At 37.4% G+C, this 17,371-nt stretch overlaps 1 protein-coding gene across 1 annotated transcript in view; it reads right to left on the bottom strand.

The window, feature by feature from the left end:
- The window catches only part of TDRD5 (tudor domain containing 5), a 93,764-nt gene that overhangs the window by 57,250 nt on the left and 19,143 nt on the right, over positions 1 to 17,371 (bottom strand). The window contains exons 5-6 of the mRNA XM_019918694.3: positions 4,787 to 4,870; positions 1,703 to 1,759 (exon numbers count right to left, since the gene is read on the bottom strand). Coding sequence (XP_019774253.2) covers positions 1,703 to 1,759; positions 4,787 to 4,870 — 141 coding nt within the window. The remainder of the gene's footprint in view (positions 1 to 1,702; positions 1,760 to 4,786; positions 4,871 to 17,371) is intronic.

Consider the following 17,371-nt stretch of genomic DNA (forward strand, 5'->3'; position numbering starts at 1 on the left):
GACAATTAAGTCATATTCTATTACTTTAGTACTCTATTTTACACTTTATTCTTTTTATTTATTTTTGGCCGTGTTGGGTCTTCATTGCTACGTGTGGGCTTTCTCTAGTTGTGGCGAGTGGGGGCTACTCTTCGTTGCGGTATGCGGCCTTCTCATTGTGGTGGCTTCTCTTGTTGCACTGCATGGGCTCTAGGCGCAGAGGCTTCAGTAGTTGTGGCACACAGGCTCAGTGGTTGTGGCTCGCGAGCTCTAGAGCACAGGCTCAGTAGCTGTGGCGCGTGGGCTTAGTTGCTCCGACGCATGTGGGATCTTCCCGGCCCGGGGCTCAAACCCATGTCCCCTGAATTGGCAGGCAGATTCTTAACCACTGAGCCACCAGGGAAGTCCCTACACTTTATTCTGTAATTTCATTTTTAGATAAGTGACTTGACTTGTTAATCCAAAACACATCAAGACTCTTTGTTTTAGCTTTCTCTCATGGGCCTATTTGAAATAAACTTTTTGGCTCTAAAAGATTCATTTAAATTCACAATGTGAAATTAAGTTTTCTCCATCACTGAGGGATGATATGCATCTTTTCTAAGTTTTCTTTTTTTTATTCTACTATGAGTTTTAACAGTTATCGAACAATTACTATGTGGCAGGCACTGTTCTAATTACTTTATTTTAAGCCATTTAAACTTGACAAAACTCTATAAAGTAGGTAATATTATTCTGACTTTACATATCATCTATGAAATAGCACATAGAGGTGATGTATCTTAACCAGTATGCTATGTAGTATCTCACAACATCCGTGTTCATATGTACAAATATGTGACAGTGTTCATGACATAGTAGTTAAGAGTTAGGATAGTGAAGCCAGACTGCCAGGGTTTCAAATCCTGGCTCCACCCATTATTGGCTACCTGACCCTTAGGCAAGTTACCTTTCTGTGCCTCACTCTGTTGTGAAAACAAATGAACTGCTATAAGAAAGGCGTTCCAAATAGAGACTGGCACGCCTAACCATTTTTAAAAATTGGGTAGATGGCAGTATCTGAATTATCATTCTGCAATGTGATTTTTTTTCACTAAAACATAATTGTTCCAAAAATGATTCATGTTGCATGGATGAAATCTAGTTCATTTATTTTATCTGCTACATAGTACTCCATTGTATAAGTGTCAATCTCTATTTATTTATCCATTCTCCTACTGATAGCCATTTAATTTGTTTCCAGTTTTTTACTATGCTGCAATGTGCGTGTCACATGTATGTCTGCATGTGCACATGTTTAAGAGTTTCTCTAAAGTGTATCTGTAGAAGTATTAATAGAACTCCTGAACCATCAGGGGTGCACATCCTCAAGTAAAGTGATATTGCCAAAATGCTCTCCAAAGGCGTTTTGTCCCACAAGCAGTGTATGAGTTATTCTGTTTCTCCATATCCCCACTGACACTTAGTATTATCAGGCATGAAAAATAACTTTTATTCTAATAATATAATAATAGTGGTAAAAATATTCTTCCTATGCATAATGAAGTATTTATTAAGAATCAGATTCTTAACTCTTTTAGTAAAGAAGAGGCCACCAAAATGCAAAGCAAGATGTTTAAGTTCTAGAGCGTAGACTTGGAGGATCCAAGGAATAGCAACAAAATTTTTATCAATCATAAGCAAGCCATAAAAAAACATGGCTGGTGAAAAAGAAAACACTCACCTCAAACTCTCCAAGAAGTTTAGAAATAAGTAAACCCTCTGGAAACTTGGATACAACCTAATAAATAGAAAATTGAAATACAATATAAATAGACACCACTGGAATCCTGGGTGACAAAATATCAAAATAAGAAAGTATAAATTTAAAAAGTAACAAGGCAAAAATAACATTATTATTGAGTGAATGAATTTAAGTCACAGTATTGTTTTAAAAATCAGTTTCCAGGTTTTTTTTTTTAATATTTATTTATTTGGCTGCACTGGGTCTTAGTTGTGGCATGCGGGATCTTCGATGCGGCATGAGGGATCTTTAGTTGTGGCATGCAGGATCTTTTTGTTGAGTCATGAGGGATCTTTAGATGTGGCATGTGGGATCTTTTAGTTGTGGCATGTGGGCTTTTAGTTGTGGCATGCAGGATCTAGTTCTCTGACCAGGGACTGAACTTAAGCCCCCTGCACTGGGAGCGCAAAGTCTTAACCACTGGACCACCAGGGAAGTCCCAGTTTCCAGTTTTAAAAAAAGTTATAACAACCAAAAAAGGCAGTGAATTCCAACATTTCCAGAGTTGAGAAATCATTCTTGCATAATACTGCAATGCCACAACTCCCCAGAAATTCCTAGACAGTTCTTTAGCTCAGCTAACATAATTAGCTTTAGCTCACATAAAATAAATATTCTATGGCATAATTTCAAGCATTCTAAATGGCAGAAAAGAAATGCAATGCACACTATAGAAAATGCTGGAAAACATAGTTAAGCAAAGATAGTAGCCATTGTTGTCCATATGCACATAAAAATACCTTTACTGAATATGAAAATAAGGTCATTACTTCTCCAGCTTTTTAGTATCATATCACAGACTTCTTTCCATATCAGTAAATATAGATCAACATGTTTCCTAGTGAAACTGAGCAGGACCCTGTTGGGCTCCTGGGCACAGAAGCCTTTCCATGTCCCCCGCTGCTTGTAGGGAACAGACTCCAGCCTCCATGACCTTAATGAGTTCCAAAGGGCAGATATGAACAGCTGCTAATCCAGGAAGGGAAGGGATGCAGAGTCAAGGGAGAAACAGCCAAGAAAAAACAGTACAGCCTTGGAACAGGGTCCTGGTTCTGCCTCAAAGGATATACATAACAATGTCTTTAAGCTCTTCATAGAATTAAAACATAACAAATGGAAGATGTCAGCATTCTTCATACCAGAGAAGACCACCTGAGGCCAGACTAAAGGAACCAGAAAAACTCATCAAGATTACCTGAGACGAGATTAAAGGAATGCAGTCCCTGCAAACACCCTAATCTTATCAGCAACTCCACCCTTGAACTGTTGCCATAAAACTCCTCACCAAACTCCCCTGGGTTGGGACACATAGTTTTCAAGGCACGAGCCTGCTGTGTCCCCCTTTGCCTGGCAAAGCAATAAAGCTATTCTTTTCTACTTCACCCAAAACTCTATGTCTCCGAGATTCAATTTGACACAGGAGTACAGAGGCTGGGCTTTCAGTATCACTAGCTACAGTTTCTTCAAATAGTCAATATAATAAAATTTGTTTATTTAATTATTTATGGCTATTTCCTATTTCTCATCATCACAAATATTGCAACAATTATCTTCATACTTGCATTTTGCATACTTGTGCAAATATTTTTAGGATAAATTCCTAGAAGTGGACTTGTTCTATCTCAATAAGGTACAAAAAGCTTTGTGTTTTCCTAGACCTTTCCAGATATTGTATCTTATTAAAAATTCTAATTCAAGCTTCAGAAAAATATAAAGTAAAACTTATTCCAAAATCCTATGACCCAGAGACAGTTGTTGCTGCATTTCAGAAAACATCCTTTCAGAAACCTTTTTATGCACATACATACTCACATTACAGTTTTTACATGAAAGGACAATACTAAACGTGCTATTCTATAAAACCTGTTTTTAAAGTCCAACAATATACCAAGAAGATACTTCCATGTAAATTAATCGAGATACACCTAAACCTTCTTATGAACCACATGATACTCCCTAGTTTGGGTGGATAATGTAAGCAATTCTTTTTTCAATGAATGCTTAAGTGTTGTCTAGTTTTTTGTTACCATAAAAAAAGTCATATTGAACATCCTTAAATAAATAAATAATTGTTAATAAGTAAATAATTGTTGGACACTTTAGTCAAATGTCCAAACAAAAAAACAGGGTCTGAATGCACCAAGGTTTTTGCATTTCTCCCAGTAAAACCACAACAGCTGAAACAGAATAAAATAAGGCAGTAAGAGTTGTAACGATACTCTCGACCATTCAAATCAGAATTAACAGCTCCCACCAAAATTTTAAGCATACATACCCTTTGGCCCAACACAAAACAGCCAAAGAGCTTTCACAAATTAATGAGGAGAAACAATAAATTAGGCCAAGGACATGAACATGCAATTCACATAAGAAATGTAAATGGCTATTAAGCATATGAAAAGATGCTCAGTGTAAAAATCAAGAGGTATAAGTTAAAACAACATGATTGGATAGTGACATTTTACTGTCAGTGGGAGTGTAAATTTGCTCAAACCTTTTAGAGGGCAATTTAGTAATATTTATCAAAACAAAAATATTCAATACCTTTGGCAACTCTACTTCTAGATAAATGTTCAAGGACATTAACTGCAGCATTTTTTAACAGCCAAGGCTAGAAATAACCCAAATGTTAATAACGGATCTCATAAGTGAAATACGGTATACCAACACAATGGGATACCATGCACTGTTTAGAATAATACTTGACATACATACATATAAAACTGGTATTGGAAAGATCTGTAACTTTTAACAATGATTTATTGGGGTGAGGGGAAGAAAAGAGAATTTTTGGAGGAACTTACATTTTCTAACTAATTTTGAGAACATTAAAAATGTTTAGGAGTATGAAATTTATTTTTTTCTAATCTTAAAAGATTAGCCACTCCATTTGTAATATATTTGAAAAGATAGGAATAAATATAAAACTAAAATATTTGTAGGCAAATTAAAATTAACCACAAATGATACCCAAATGTATAATCAATTATTCTCATCCATTTCCCAGAAACAGCAAACACTTACAAGTTTTATCTTATGTTTTAGCTCTGGATTGATAGTCCCTCCAGGTCCAGTTTGTGCAATAACTGATTTGAAGGTATTCTCCAACTATGAAAAAAAGGGGAAAAAATTTTCAAGTTACAGTCAAAAAAAAAATAGTCAAAGATAAATCTGAACAGTATTAAAGGAAACATCTATCAAAGGAAACGTACGTCAATCAAATGGAAGAATAGTGTTCCTAAGAGGCACTGTAACATTTCATACCCTATAAAATACATTTAGAGTTGATGGACTCTTTTTTTTAATATAGTTTTTTAAATTTTTATTGGGCTATAATTGACTTACAATGTTGTGTTATTTTCTGCTGTACAGCAAAGTGAGTCAGTTATACATATACATATATCCATTCTTTTTTAGAGTCTTTGCCCATATAGGCCATTACAGAGTACTGAGTAGAGTTCCCTGTGCTATACAGTAGGCCCTTATTTGTTATCCATTTTATATAGAGTAGTGTGTATATGTCCATCCCAATCTCCCAATTATCCCTTCCCCACTTCTCCCCTGGTAACCATAAGACTGTTTTCTACATCTGTGACTCTATTTCTGTTTTGTAAATAAGTTCATTTGTACCATTTTTTTAGATTCCACATATAAGCAATATCATATGATACTTGTCCTTTTCTGTCTGACTTACTTCACTCAGTATGACAATCTCTAGGTCCATCCATGTTGCTGCAAATGGCATTATTTCATTCTCTCTTTTTTTTTAACATATAGACTTTTTAATGTAGAAAGGTTTGAGGGTTTTTTGTTTGTTTGGGTTTTTTTTGGCCACGCAGCTTGTGAGATCTTAGTTCCCTGACCAGGGATCGATTCTGGGCCCTCAGCAGTGAAAGCGGGGAGTCCTAACCACTGGACCACCAGGGAATTCCCTCGTCCTTTTTTATGTAGTTGGACTCTTTATAAAACTAAACACTGAAAATTTCCAGGATAATTAACATTCTCTATAACAATTAGATTGAGTCTTCAATTACAAAATCCCATACTCTTTTTTTTTTTATGCGTTTATTTATTTATTTTTGACTGCATTGGGTCTTCACTACTGCACACGGGCTCTCTCTACCTGTGGTGAGTGGGGGCTACTCTTCATTGCAGCGCACGGGCTTATGTGGTGGCTTCTCTTGTTGCAGAGCACAGGCTCTAGGCATGCGGGCTTCAGCAGTTGTGGCTCGCAGGCTCTAGAGCGCAGGCTCAGTAGTTGTGGTGCACGGGCTTAGCTGCCCCGCGGCATGTGGGATCTTCCCGGACCAGTACTCGAACCCACGTCCCCTGCACTGGCAGGTGGATTCTTAACCACGGCGCCACCAGGGAAGCCCCCAAATCCCATACTTTTACCCAGTAAAGATTTTTGTCACTAATTTTCTTCTGTTCATAAAATTATTCAATGTTTATTAAACACACTATTTAATGCAGGTTAGAGATGGGATGGTGGAAGGTCCCTGGGAGCCAGGAATATGAGTGAGCCAGGGCACCGGTGGAATGTCTCGCCTTAAGGAGACAGGAAGGAGAGCTCTGCTGTTGTAGTAGAAATGAAGAAGGACCAGTAGGGATACAGAAAGGCTCTGTAAATGTGGGGTCAGCAGGTGGAGAGAGTTACTATCTGATAGCTTCAGTATTCTCTCTGTGAGTTCAGAAGCAAGGCCCACTCCTGAGAATAGCAGGAAAGGAAAGGGAGCTCAGACAGCTGAGAAAGTGGAAAAATAAAGTTGAGGAAAAAAATGGATGATTATCTAAACTCAACAGGTAGGCAGTAAAAATAGGTGAGGCCTGAGTTAAGATAGCAGGGGTCAGAGGATTTTAGTAGAGAGAAGCCAATGGCATAGAGAGGCCCCAATATGGTAAAAAGATGATGCATGGGAATAACTGAAAAGATAAGCTGGAAGCACAGGAGGTTAGGAGTAGAGAGTATCATGGAACATATCCAGACACCAAGGTCCAGTGAAGAGCCACAGAGTGGAAACCTAAAGTAGAATGAAAGGGTGGGAGGGAGACACAAGACGGAGGAGATATGGGGATATATGTATATGTATAGCTGATTCACTTTGTTATAAAGCAGAAACTAACACACCATTGTAAAGCAATTATACTCCAATAAAGATGTTAAAAAAACAAACAGGTGAATAAAATTTAACAGGAAAGCAAATAATAAAATTCAGGATATTTTTAAAATTATAAAAAGTAGAATGAATGGAGTTATATTTAGAGCTGATAAGTAAATGTAAAAAATATACATTAGAAAAAACACAAAGATATAAAGAAAAATACAAATTACCTAAAATCCTATCACATAGACATAATCACTATTAATTTATTCCTTCTAAACTTTCTATTTTTTACTATTTCTTCATATTGCCACTTGGCCTGTCATTACTTACAAACTGTGTGACCTTTTAGGTTTCAGTTTCTTCATCTGAAAAATGAAGACAATCTCATTATCTCCTAAGGCTGACATGAAAGTAGGATCTGAGAAGGGGGAATTAGATTCCTAAGGTTATATCACTAACTTTCACAAAATGCCTCAGCCCTTGGTCTTAGGTTCTTTACATTTCTTCTGGATCTGCCATGAGATAATTCCCTAAAGCTCTCCCAGTGAACAATGGGAGAACCTAAAGATAATTGATTTTTCACATCCCAACATGCTCCCACCATTTGAAGATTCAATACAACCACTTATTATAGTAAGTCCCCTACATACAAACGAGTTCCATTCCAAGAGCACGTTTATAAGTCCAAGTTGTTCGTTAAGTCCAACAAAGTTAGCCTAGGTACTATATAGTACTGTACTGTAATAGGTTTTTAATACTTTTCACACAAATAATACATAAAAAACAAACACAAAAAAATAAAGAAAACATTTTTAATCTTACAGTACAGTACCTCAAAAAGTACAGTAGTACAGTACAACAGCTGGCATACAGGGGCTGGCATCGAGTGAACAGGCAGGAAGAGTTACTGACTGGAGGAAGGAAAGGAGGTGGGAGACGGTAGAGCTGAAGGATCGTCAGCAATAGGAGACAGAGGGCAAGCTGCAATTTCACTCACACCGGACGCTGGTGGAACGCACGTTCGCATCTTTGAAAGTTCACAACTTGAAGGTTCATATGTAGGGGGCTTACTGTAAATTACCACTGTGCTAGGTGTTTCAGGGGACAAAGAAAGGGTCACTTTTCACAGCTACACAAAAATTCACCAATTCTGATAAGTTTTTTTTTAATGCACGTTGATATGACAGCTGTCACAATACAACCTAACAAAATTGTTTCAAATGAAGCTAAAGACAACTAGGTGCTACTAGAGCCATCTTATGGAAAAAACCGAACGAAGTTTTTAGCCAACCCAATATTTGCCAAGCCTGGGTTAAGATGTCAAAATGATAGGCTCTTAGCTAGGAACAGAATGCATCTCAAGAAGATAAGAGAAAAATGTTTTTTGCCTCAAGCTAGATGAGTAACTCAAGCTGACGTTAAACTGAATGCGGTGAGGGAGATTTTTTAAAGTCCAAGTAATCCTGGGACTATCTAGATAAGTAGATAAGTAGAGGGCAAACGTTATAATGTTGTGGGGGAGAAGTAGGAGTGGGAGATAATCAGTGATTGACATGAAGAAAGTAATCAAGAGGACACCCTGATTTCAACGATGTTTTACTGTCAGATGCCTACATACCAAATAGAAAAAATGGACAATAAATCAAGTGAACAAAAGATCATAAATAGGGGCATAAATAAAGATGGAAACGAACCCACTATATATATATATATATATGCCATATTCAGATAGGAGCCTACAGAACCAGAGAAGGGGCAGAGAAGAGCTTTGAATCAAAAAGATATACTCCTCAGAAAAATGGATGAAGATAGGAATAGGCAATTGATTAAAAATTAACACTAGCTAGCCAATAAAGTTCAACCTCTAATAAACAGACATTAATAGTCAGATATAGTTATTTGCCTATCAAATTGGAATATTATTTTTACAATAATGCTCATTTATTCATTTAACAAATATGTACTGAACACAAACTATGTGCTTCACATTGTACTCAGCACTGAATATACAGGTGTAAATAAACTAGGTATGATCACTGCCCTCATGGAACTTGCAGTCTAGTGATGGGAGACCAACATGAGACAGTCATATAACTACATAATTACAATTATGATAAACATTATGAAAAACCCACAGAGTGTCATGATAGAATACTATGCCTGAAAGTGTTAGGAAAGCAATGTGAGATCTAACTTAGACTAGGGTTGGTGAGGAGGGAGAGGTCAGGGGAGGGTGTTCTGAAGAAGTGTCCATTTATACTGAGTACTAGCAAAGGTACAAGGAAAGAAGCACATACACATGCATCTCATGTGAGTGTTAACTGAAACAACTTTTATGGAGGACAACCTAACTACATACATGATAAGCTATAAAAGTACACATTCCTTTAGATGTAGTGATTGCTCCTCTAGAATTTTATCCGGGGGAGTAACAGAGATATCTGCAAATGTGATCAAGATTTTCATCAATAAGGTTATGTTTAATTGCAAAAATAGCAACAGTCTAAATCCCCAAGTTTATGTGGAATCTAGAAAAATGGTACAGATGAACCAGTTTGCAAGGCAGAAATAGAGACACAGATGTAGAGAACAAACGTATGGACACCAAGGGGGAAAGAGGGGGTGAGATGAATTGGGAGATTGGGATTGACATATATACACTAATATGTATAAAATAGATAACTGATGAGAACCTGCTGTATAGCATAGGGTTTCTACTTTGCTATACAGTAGAAACCAACACAACATTGTAAAACAACTATACCCCAATAAAAAATAAAACATTAAAAAAAAATCCCCAAGTTAAAAAATTATGGCATATCCATAGTGCCATTAAAAATTATGTTGCATTACAATATTTAACAATGTGGGATGTTCATAATTCTGACTAAAAAAGCACGTCACAAACCTGAACCAGAATGATGCTAAATTTTATTTTTTTAAAAAAGAAAAAGTCAACTTTTCTGGGTGATAAAAGAATATGTGATTTTAATTTTCTTCTGTGCTTTCCTGTATTTCAAATCTTTTGCAATCTATCTGTATTACTTTTGTAATAAGAGAAAAAATTTAAAAACATAGACACCTGGGTGATATTTAGAAACATGAGGGTGGAAGCATTTTGGAAGGAAAATACATGAAGCTAAAAGCAGGAAGGAACAGAAGTTACGTCTCAGAGGGATATACAGCAGGTCTTTTGGCCATATGGTAAAACATTAATACAGTTCTGATAAAGATCACAAAACTGGCACAGACACACATACAGGAGTGACGCTTTCAACTGCTCAAATATTTGCTAAGTATCTCATTTGACTAAAAACTAGGCAGTATGAAATTTGACTTGCCAAACTAAAAATTTCATCTGAACTCATGGGAAAATAGGCAGGGAACAGCTACTCTAAGTTGGCCAGAGAATGCAACTTCCAGAGAATTGCACTAAAGAACTACTGAAGGGCTCCTTTTGACAGTAATTGCTTAATAGATCCAGTTACTTGTTGAGGATACTCTTAACAGACACTGGAGCCAGGTCATCACGTGAAATTTAAAATCCTTCTTTTCTTATATTCAATACAAATCACAGCATCTAATTCATGTAAAAACTATCAATTATTTGAGTGAAAAAGTTAGTTGCAAACTAAGACCCAGCCCTGATTTTTAATTCATTTAAGATCAGAACTTCTTTTATAATTCCAGGTTTACCTACTTTAAATCTCATGCTGAATATTACAATAAATTTTCTAAAAGTAGGGCAGGATGGGGTGCTGATGAAATAATGTTAAGACAGGACAAGAAAAATTAAACATAAAATTCTCTCTCTGTGCATTTGAGCCACTACCTGCTTTACTGTGTATTGTACATCTGCAGTATACATTAACTAGATCCCCTTGAAAGACACAGGAATGCCTACTTGCCAAAAAACAAAAATAAAAGCAAAAAAAACCAATTTCCTCCTGGCTCCAGCAAAGTAACTCCTTAGGAGATAAAATTCCTTTCTCAATCCTGTAGGGGGGTCACAACAACCTACTAATTGCCTTGTTGAACTATGTAAACTGTCAGTATGTTACTTTGATGTATAACCCTTTGTCTCAAACACTGATGTAACTGTGCCTTGACCTCTAACAGGTGGAACAGTTTTCAGAGCTTTCTGAAAGACAAGGTTATAATTCCCGGGTTATAATTCTCAGGCTGGCTCGAATAAAATTTCCCATTTCTTTCTTAGATCGACTATTAATTTTTTTCATTGACAGTACTCTTAGTTGTAAGGCTGGAGAACAAAGAAATGTCAGATCCCTGTTACTTTGACCAAACACTCTTATGAGCAATAACCTGTTAATGGGAAGTGAAGTAACATCACTGTTAGCTGTAGTCTAGGTCTATACACTAAGGCAGAGAATTCTGAAGAGCTGGGCTGGACAGTGTCTGAGGCTTCATTCATTAGAATGATAACAGCTAATCCATACTTGCCCATTCACATTTTCATCCCTCATCTAAACTTCCTCTGAAGAGGTCAAAATAAAGGAAATTGAATAGAATGTGGTAAGTAGATTATTCATGTCTTGCAAAAACAGGGTTTAAATTTTTCTAACCATTTGCTTTTGTGAAATAAAGCAGGAAAATGGGAAAAGGTAGGATACTAATGAACAAGCCTGCCTGTTCCTCTTGCAGGTGAAAAAGAAGCTCCAGTCCTCATTTTACAAAGGAGAAACTGATTGTTTTCTAAATGTTTTTTCTATGACAAAAATAATATACGTTCACTGAAAAAAACCATAAAATACAGATGATCAGATAAGAGGCTGTCTCCCAGGCTACAGTCCTCAGTAAGGTCCCCAAATAAAACATAACTCACATACAACTTTTAGGTTGTGCATTTTTTTTCAGTTGACACAGTGTAGAACTGGCACAGAAACACAAAATTACACACCCCAAATTATAATCCAGCTAGATTAAAACTTTAAGTTTTCTTTTTAGCCATGAATCAAAAAGAAACCAATTTTTTTTTAGAGATTAACTATCATGCTATCATTTATTGAGGGTGTACAACTGTCAAGAACTATTCTAGACACTTTACAAATCTTAACCCATTTATGATACAAAAGTTATCCACACTTTACAGATGAGAAATCTGAGTTACAAAGAAGTTAATCAATTTGCCAAGTTTACATGGCTGAAAAGTGGCAGTGGTGAAGTTCGACTCAGTCAATCTAGTTCAAAACTTCACTGTCAACCATTCCCCCTCACCAATTCCCACACAGGTCAACTCAAATCTCACTTTCCCCTGGAAGACAGTCTTGACTACTTTAGTCCTTTCTATATCCCACATGACAGAATTAGCACCTACATTACAGAATGTTCTATATTCTTCATTCCTATGCAGCAGAAAGCATAAGGCACCAGAAAACATGAGATGTGGACCCAGGGGTGGAAAATGTATTTTGGGCTGCCCTGTTCTAGCTGTTTGTCTTGGGTCAACTTAACTTCTCTGGGTCTAGTTTTCTGCCATAACAATATTTTTCTCTTGAAGTTCTCATGAAGGTCCAATAAAGAAACATAAAAGAACTTTGTAATTTTAAGGCACTGTCCCAATATTTTTCATGCCTCTCATTCTCTTTCTCTCTTAGTCTGTACCTAATTAGATTATGTCTCAAATTCAGGGCAATTCTTGTCTCTTCCTTTTTTCTCTCACAGCTTTCACAATTTTTCTTTGCTTATGACCTTTGCTAGGACGTTGGTTGCTAAGCAGACTTGCTGAATACTGAAACATTCAGGGTCCCAGTCTTTATTAACCTCCAAAGCTTTATTTCCCAATGGACCCCCAGCCCAAAGATGACTCAGGAACCCAACAGGTCTTCTGGCCCTGGAGACTTGCCTGGCCTAGCACTCTGAGAGCATTACACAGGAGGCACAGAACACCATTTATATTAAAGTCACATTGATTTAGATTCTACTTAGTTACGTCATTTAGACATGGTAAATGTGCTTCTAACTCAGAATTTCGCCTTGGGCAACATCACGAGCTTGGCAAGTTTCTCTTTGGTGTCTAACCTTGTCACTTCTCTCCCCTCCAAATCAGCATGTAGAATTCCCATGATCCTTGGATCTTCTTTAAGGTAAATTAATCTTTTGATTTGTGTATATGCGTGTGTTACTATAAAATGGAGGTTTATGTTTTATTTATTCTTAGTGCAGATGAGCAGTTTAATTGAAGTCTTTGGATGACTATAATTTTGCGTAAGGCATTAGCACCAACAGTGGAAAGGTTAGGCATTCCATTGCTGTTAGGGTCTTGTAGGGCGCGGTCAGCTAACTGCTACGCGGCAGGAAGCTGAAATAAGCTGAGTCATCCTTCCTGTGGCCACTGCGCTTGCGCTGAGTAGCGACCTATCCGATGCTGGCTCACAAATCGCACCATCGGCGAAAGCCAATCACAGAGCGACACATGTTCTTAATCCCTATATAAGCAGACTGCTATAGGATTGCGGGGTCTTCCTTCCATCTTTCTTCAACCAAGCTGTGCTCCAATAAAGTGTGATACGAGAAGAATCTTGCGTGTGGCGGCTCGTTATTCTGCCGGTCAGAAACGGCTCGCCGCAGGGTCTTAGACGAAGGGAATTTGAGACAGATAAATATTTCAAAACTCATCAGAACGACTAGAAAACAGATAATGCCTATTCTGAATAATTATTTCTCTTGTGAACTTTCAGAATTTTTTCTATACAAAAAAAAAGTGAGCTGATCCTAATTTAAAGTTCATTGCTGCATTGCAATTTGAATAAAGCTTCTAAAGGCTATTATTTGAGACTTCAGCTGGAAAAATGACACATCTAGTTGCCATGTGTTCACTAGAGTTAAATTTCCTAAGACTTATTGAGCATCTGCTTAGCGTAGTAGGTCATTTAAGCTGAAAAAGATATGAGTTGTCTCCCTCTAGATGCTTATGCATATGCAGAACCATGAAGAACAATGCGAACAGACAAATCTGAGTTTAAGTTTTTGCAGTGAAACTTTCTAATTAAGAAATTATTTAACCTCTCACACCTCAGTTGCTTAGTCTGTAAAATAAGAATTATAAGTCTAATATCCCAGATATCCTGTTTTATGAGTAACTTAAAATGAGACAATATAAGAAAGTGCAGGGCATACCATGGTCTCTCAAACAAATAACAGTTCCCTTTTTGTCTATAATATACTGCAGATTATGATGAGTGAGAAACCAATTTTAAACCTTCAAGCGGGGAAGAGCTTTGTAGGTATGAGATCAGAGGCAGAAGTAAAAGAAAAAGACTAACAGATTTGATATTCCTAACTTGTGAACTTCTATTTCAAAAAAGGAAAATGACAATTTAGAAAAATACATTTCTAGCCTATGACAGCCAAAATTCCTTCACTTCACTAAGCAAAAATTGACTAAGCAAACTTTCTTCCACTCATTAAGATGAGCATATCTCAAGAGAAAAATAGGCAGAGAACAGATAATTCATCAAAATAAATTAAAGTGGCTAATAAACCATTTTAAAAGCTCGACTTTGTCAGTAACCAAAAATGGATATGAAACAATTAGACTATGTACAGCTTTCGGTCAGAAAAAATATTTTTGTATTTAACCCTGTTTCAAGAATTAACATTTGAGTTTTTAACAACCACATGAAATCCCATGGGTTATATAACCAAAAGGTATGGAGAAAACAGACACTAACATACCATTAGTTGTACAACTTTTCTGGATATCAGTTTGGAAAAAAATCATTTTTAAAAATGAAAATATTTTTTGATAAAATTAATGGGGCTTCCCTGGTGGCACAGTGGTTGGGAGTCTGCCTGCCGATGCAGGGGACACGGGTTCGTGCCCCAGTCTGGGAAGATGCCACATGCCGCAGAGCGGCTAGGTCCATGAGCCATGGCCGCTGAGCCTGCGCGTCCGGAGCCTGTGCTCCACAATGGGAGAGGCCGCAACAGTGAGAGGCCAGCGTACCGCAAAAAAAAAAAAAAAAAAAAATTAATGAAAAAGAGTCCAACAGTTAGTTCATTGTAACCTTCTGAATTTCAAAGATAAAGACAGGAATTGACAAACATACAGTCAGTTTATCTACCAAGGAAGATGACCATGCTGGTGTCAGGTCTCTCCAGCACAGGAAATGTCAGGAAAAACAAAAGAAATCTAAACAACGGGGAAATCACTATGAAAGGAACAGGAGTGAAAACTATCTTTTGGCAGTAGGACTGTGAGTAACTTTCTTAGGCTGAGTTTTCTGTATTAAGAAAACTTCATCATTCAAAACAAAGTTATGGCTCCCACTGTCCTGCCATAAACAGGTCGAAAATAATGAGTTACAGATGTTAAATAACAGTGCTGCAACTGAGCGGTGAGTCTTAAACTGCCTCACCTGACAGCCTGGAGAGTTCAGTCTGTAGCAGAGAAAGAGGTAATAGAAACAGATGAACTGAGGAGACAGATTCCAGTTTGGGGAGGAAAAGGATGCTAATACACAGGTAGGTATGGAGAGTAGGGATTGGCACAGAGAGATATAGCTCTGCAGGTCTGCAGAGGGACCCCTCAAGTTTCTGGATGAGTACTGATGTGTGCATAAGGTGGGGGAAGGGGATGTTCTCTGAGGCTGGGGAAACAAACGATAAGAAGCAAGAGGCCAAACAATACCCAGAGCTCACAGAGAGCTGAGAAACATTAAGTGCTCCCACTAAGGCAGAATGGAAGGACCTCTTAACACATCCAGGTGAATCCTCAGAAAGGTAATGCCTCAGTGGTGGAGCCAAATGAGCTCTAGACTGAAGGTTTCTCTGGACTAGCAGTCTTAGCCTGCTAAGGGTTCTATAGCAAAATAACTTAGATTAGGTAGCTTTAAACAACAGAAATGTATTTTCTCACAGTTCTGGAGGCTGGAAGCCCAAGATCAGGGTTCCAGCTAAGAAATAAAATATCGCTTGCCATATCAGTAAATAAAGGATGTCGAAGTCATCAGCAATTGTAGCTACCCCAGATGGTGAGCCCTGATGGAACTCAGGATAAAAACAAGGAATGCCCACCATCTAGCAGCCATCGGACTGCAGCTACTTCCAACGGTGCAGCCTGAGGAAACTCAGGATGGGAAATCATAGGATACTGGCCCCAGATAGCTGAGGTGCATATCAAAGGAATTATTTCAGTGAACCCAGACTCTTGCATCTTCCCCTACATAAGAAAGTGCTAAAAAAAAAAAAAAAAAAAAAAAAAGTGCTAACTAAATTCCATAACTTGAGATATCTAGTTTTGTTTTATTTAGAGTAGTCTTTTGTTCCAACTACCTGGTATTGTTATAAAAACTCCTATATATCCTGGTTTTCCCCCCCTTCCTCTTTGGAACAGTTTTGTCAGCGTTTATCTGAGAGGCTGTCTCCCAGGCTTGGAGTACTAAGAATGTCTGCTGAATAAAACATAACTCTCTACTTACAGGTTGTGCAATTTTTTTCGGTTGACACAGCATAGTTGGATCCTGGTGAGGATTCTCTTTCTGACTTGCAGATGGCTGCCTTCTTGCTGTGTGCTCTCACGGCCTTTCCTTGGTGTATGCACATGGAGGAGAGCAAGCTCTCTGGTTTCTCTTCTTATAAGGGCACTAATCCCATCACGAGGGCTCCACCCTCACAACTTCATCGAACTCTACTTCCCAAAGGCCCCACCTCCAAATACTATCACATTGTGGGTTAGGGCTTCAACATATGAATTTTAAAGGAACACAATTCAATTGATATTACCCGCCCTAACAAATCTTAAAAGCAAAACTCAAAATGATCGATTCCAAGTAAATTAACTGAGTGAAGCTCAACAATTCATAATGTCTAGCAGCTAATCAAAGTTACCAGCCATGCAAAGAGGTAGGAGAATGTGACCACATCAAGAAGGAAAATAGGGAATTCCCAGGTGGTCCATTGGTTAGGGCTCCGTGTTTCCACTGCAGGGGGCACAGGTTCAATCCCTGGTTGGGGAACTAAGATGTCACATGCTGTGGTGCAGTCAAAAAAAAAAAAAAAGAAGGAAAATAAATTCAAAACACAGAAATGATGAAGATGATAAAATTAGCAGTTAAGGTCATTAAAAGTTATTATAAATCTTATAAATATGCTTATGTATATAAAGAAAGTATGAACATAATAAAGAAATAAATAAAGGACATAAAAGAGATCCAAGTAGAATATGTAGAACTTAAAAATATAATGTCTAAAATGAAAAATAATCTGGATGGGATTAAATGCAACAGAAGATCACTGAATTTGAAGACAGCAAGAGAAAGTACCTAAAATGAAGCACACAGTGGGGAGGTGGAGGGGAAGAGACTCAGAGAAAAAAAAAAGAACAGAGCCCCAACAATCCACAAGGAAATAACAAGCAGTCTAATATAGGCATCCTAGAAGAAGAAGAAAGGGGAAAAAATACTTGAAGACAAAAATTCTCCAAATTTTCTAGGAGGGTAGATCTTATGTTAAGTGTTCTTATCACAAAAATTTAAAAATAAAT

The sequence above is a fragment of the Tursiops truncatus genome, chromosome 1, assembly GCF_011762595.2.
Source record: "Tursiops truncatus isolate mTurTru1 chromosome 1, mTurTru1.mat.Y, whole genome shotgun sequence".
NCBI classification, from domain to species: domain Eukaryota; kingdom Metazoa; phylum Chordata; class Mammalia; order Artiodactyla; family Delphinidae; genus Tursiops; species Tursiops truncatus.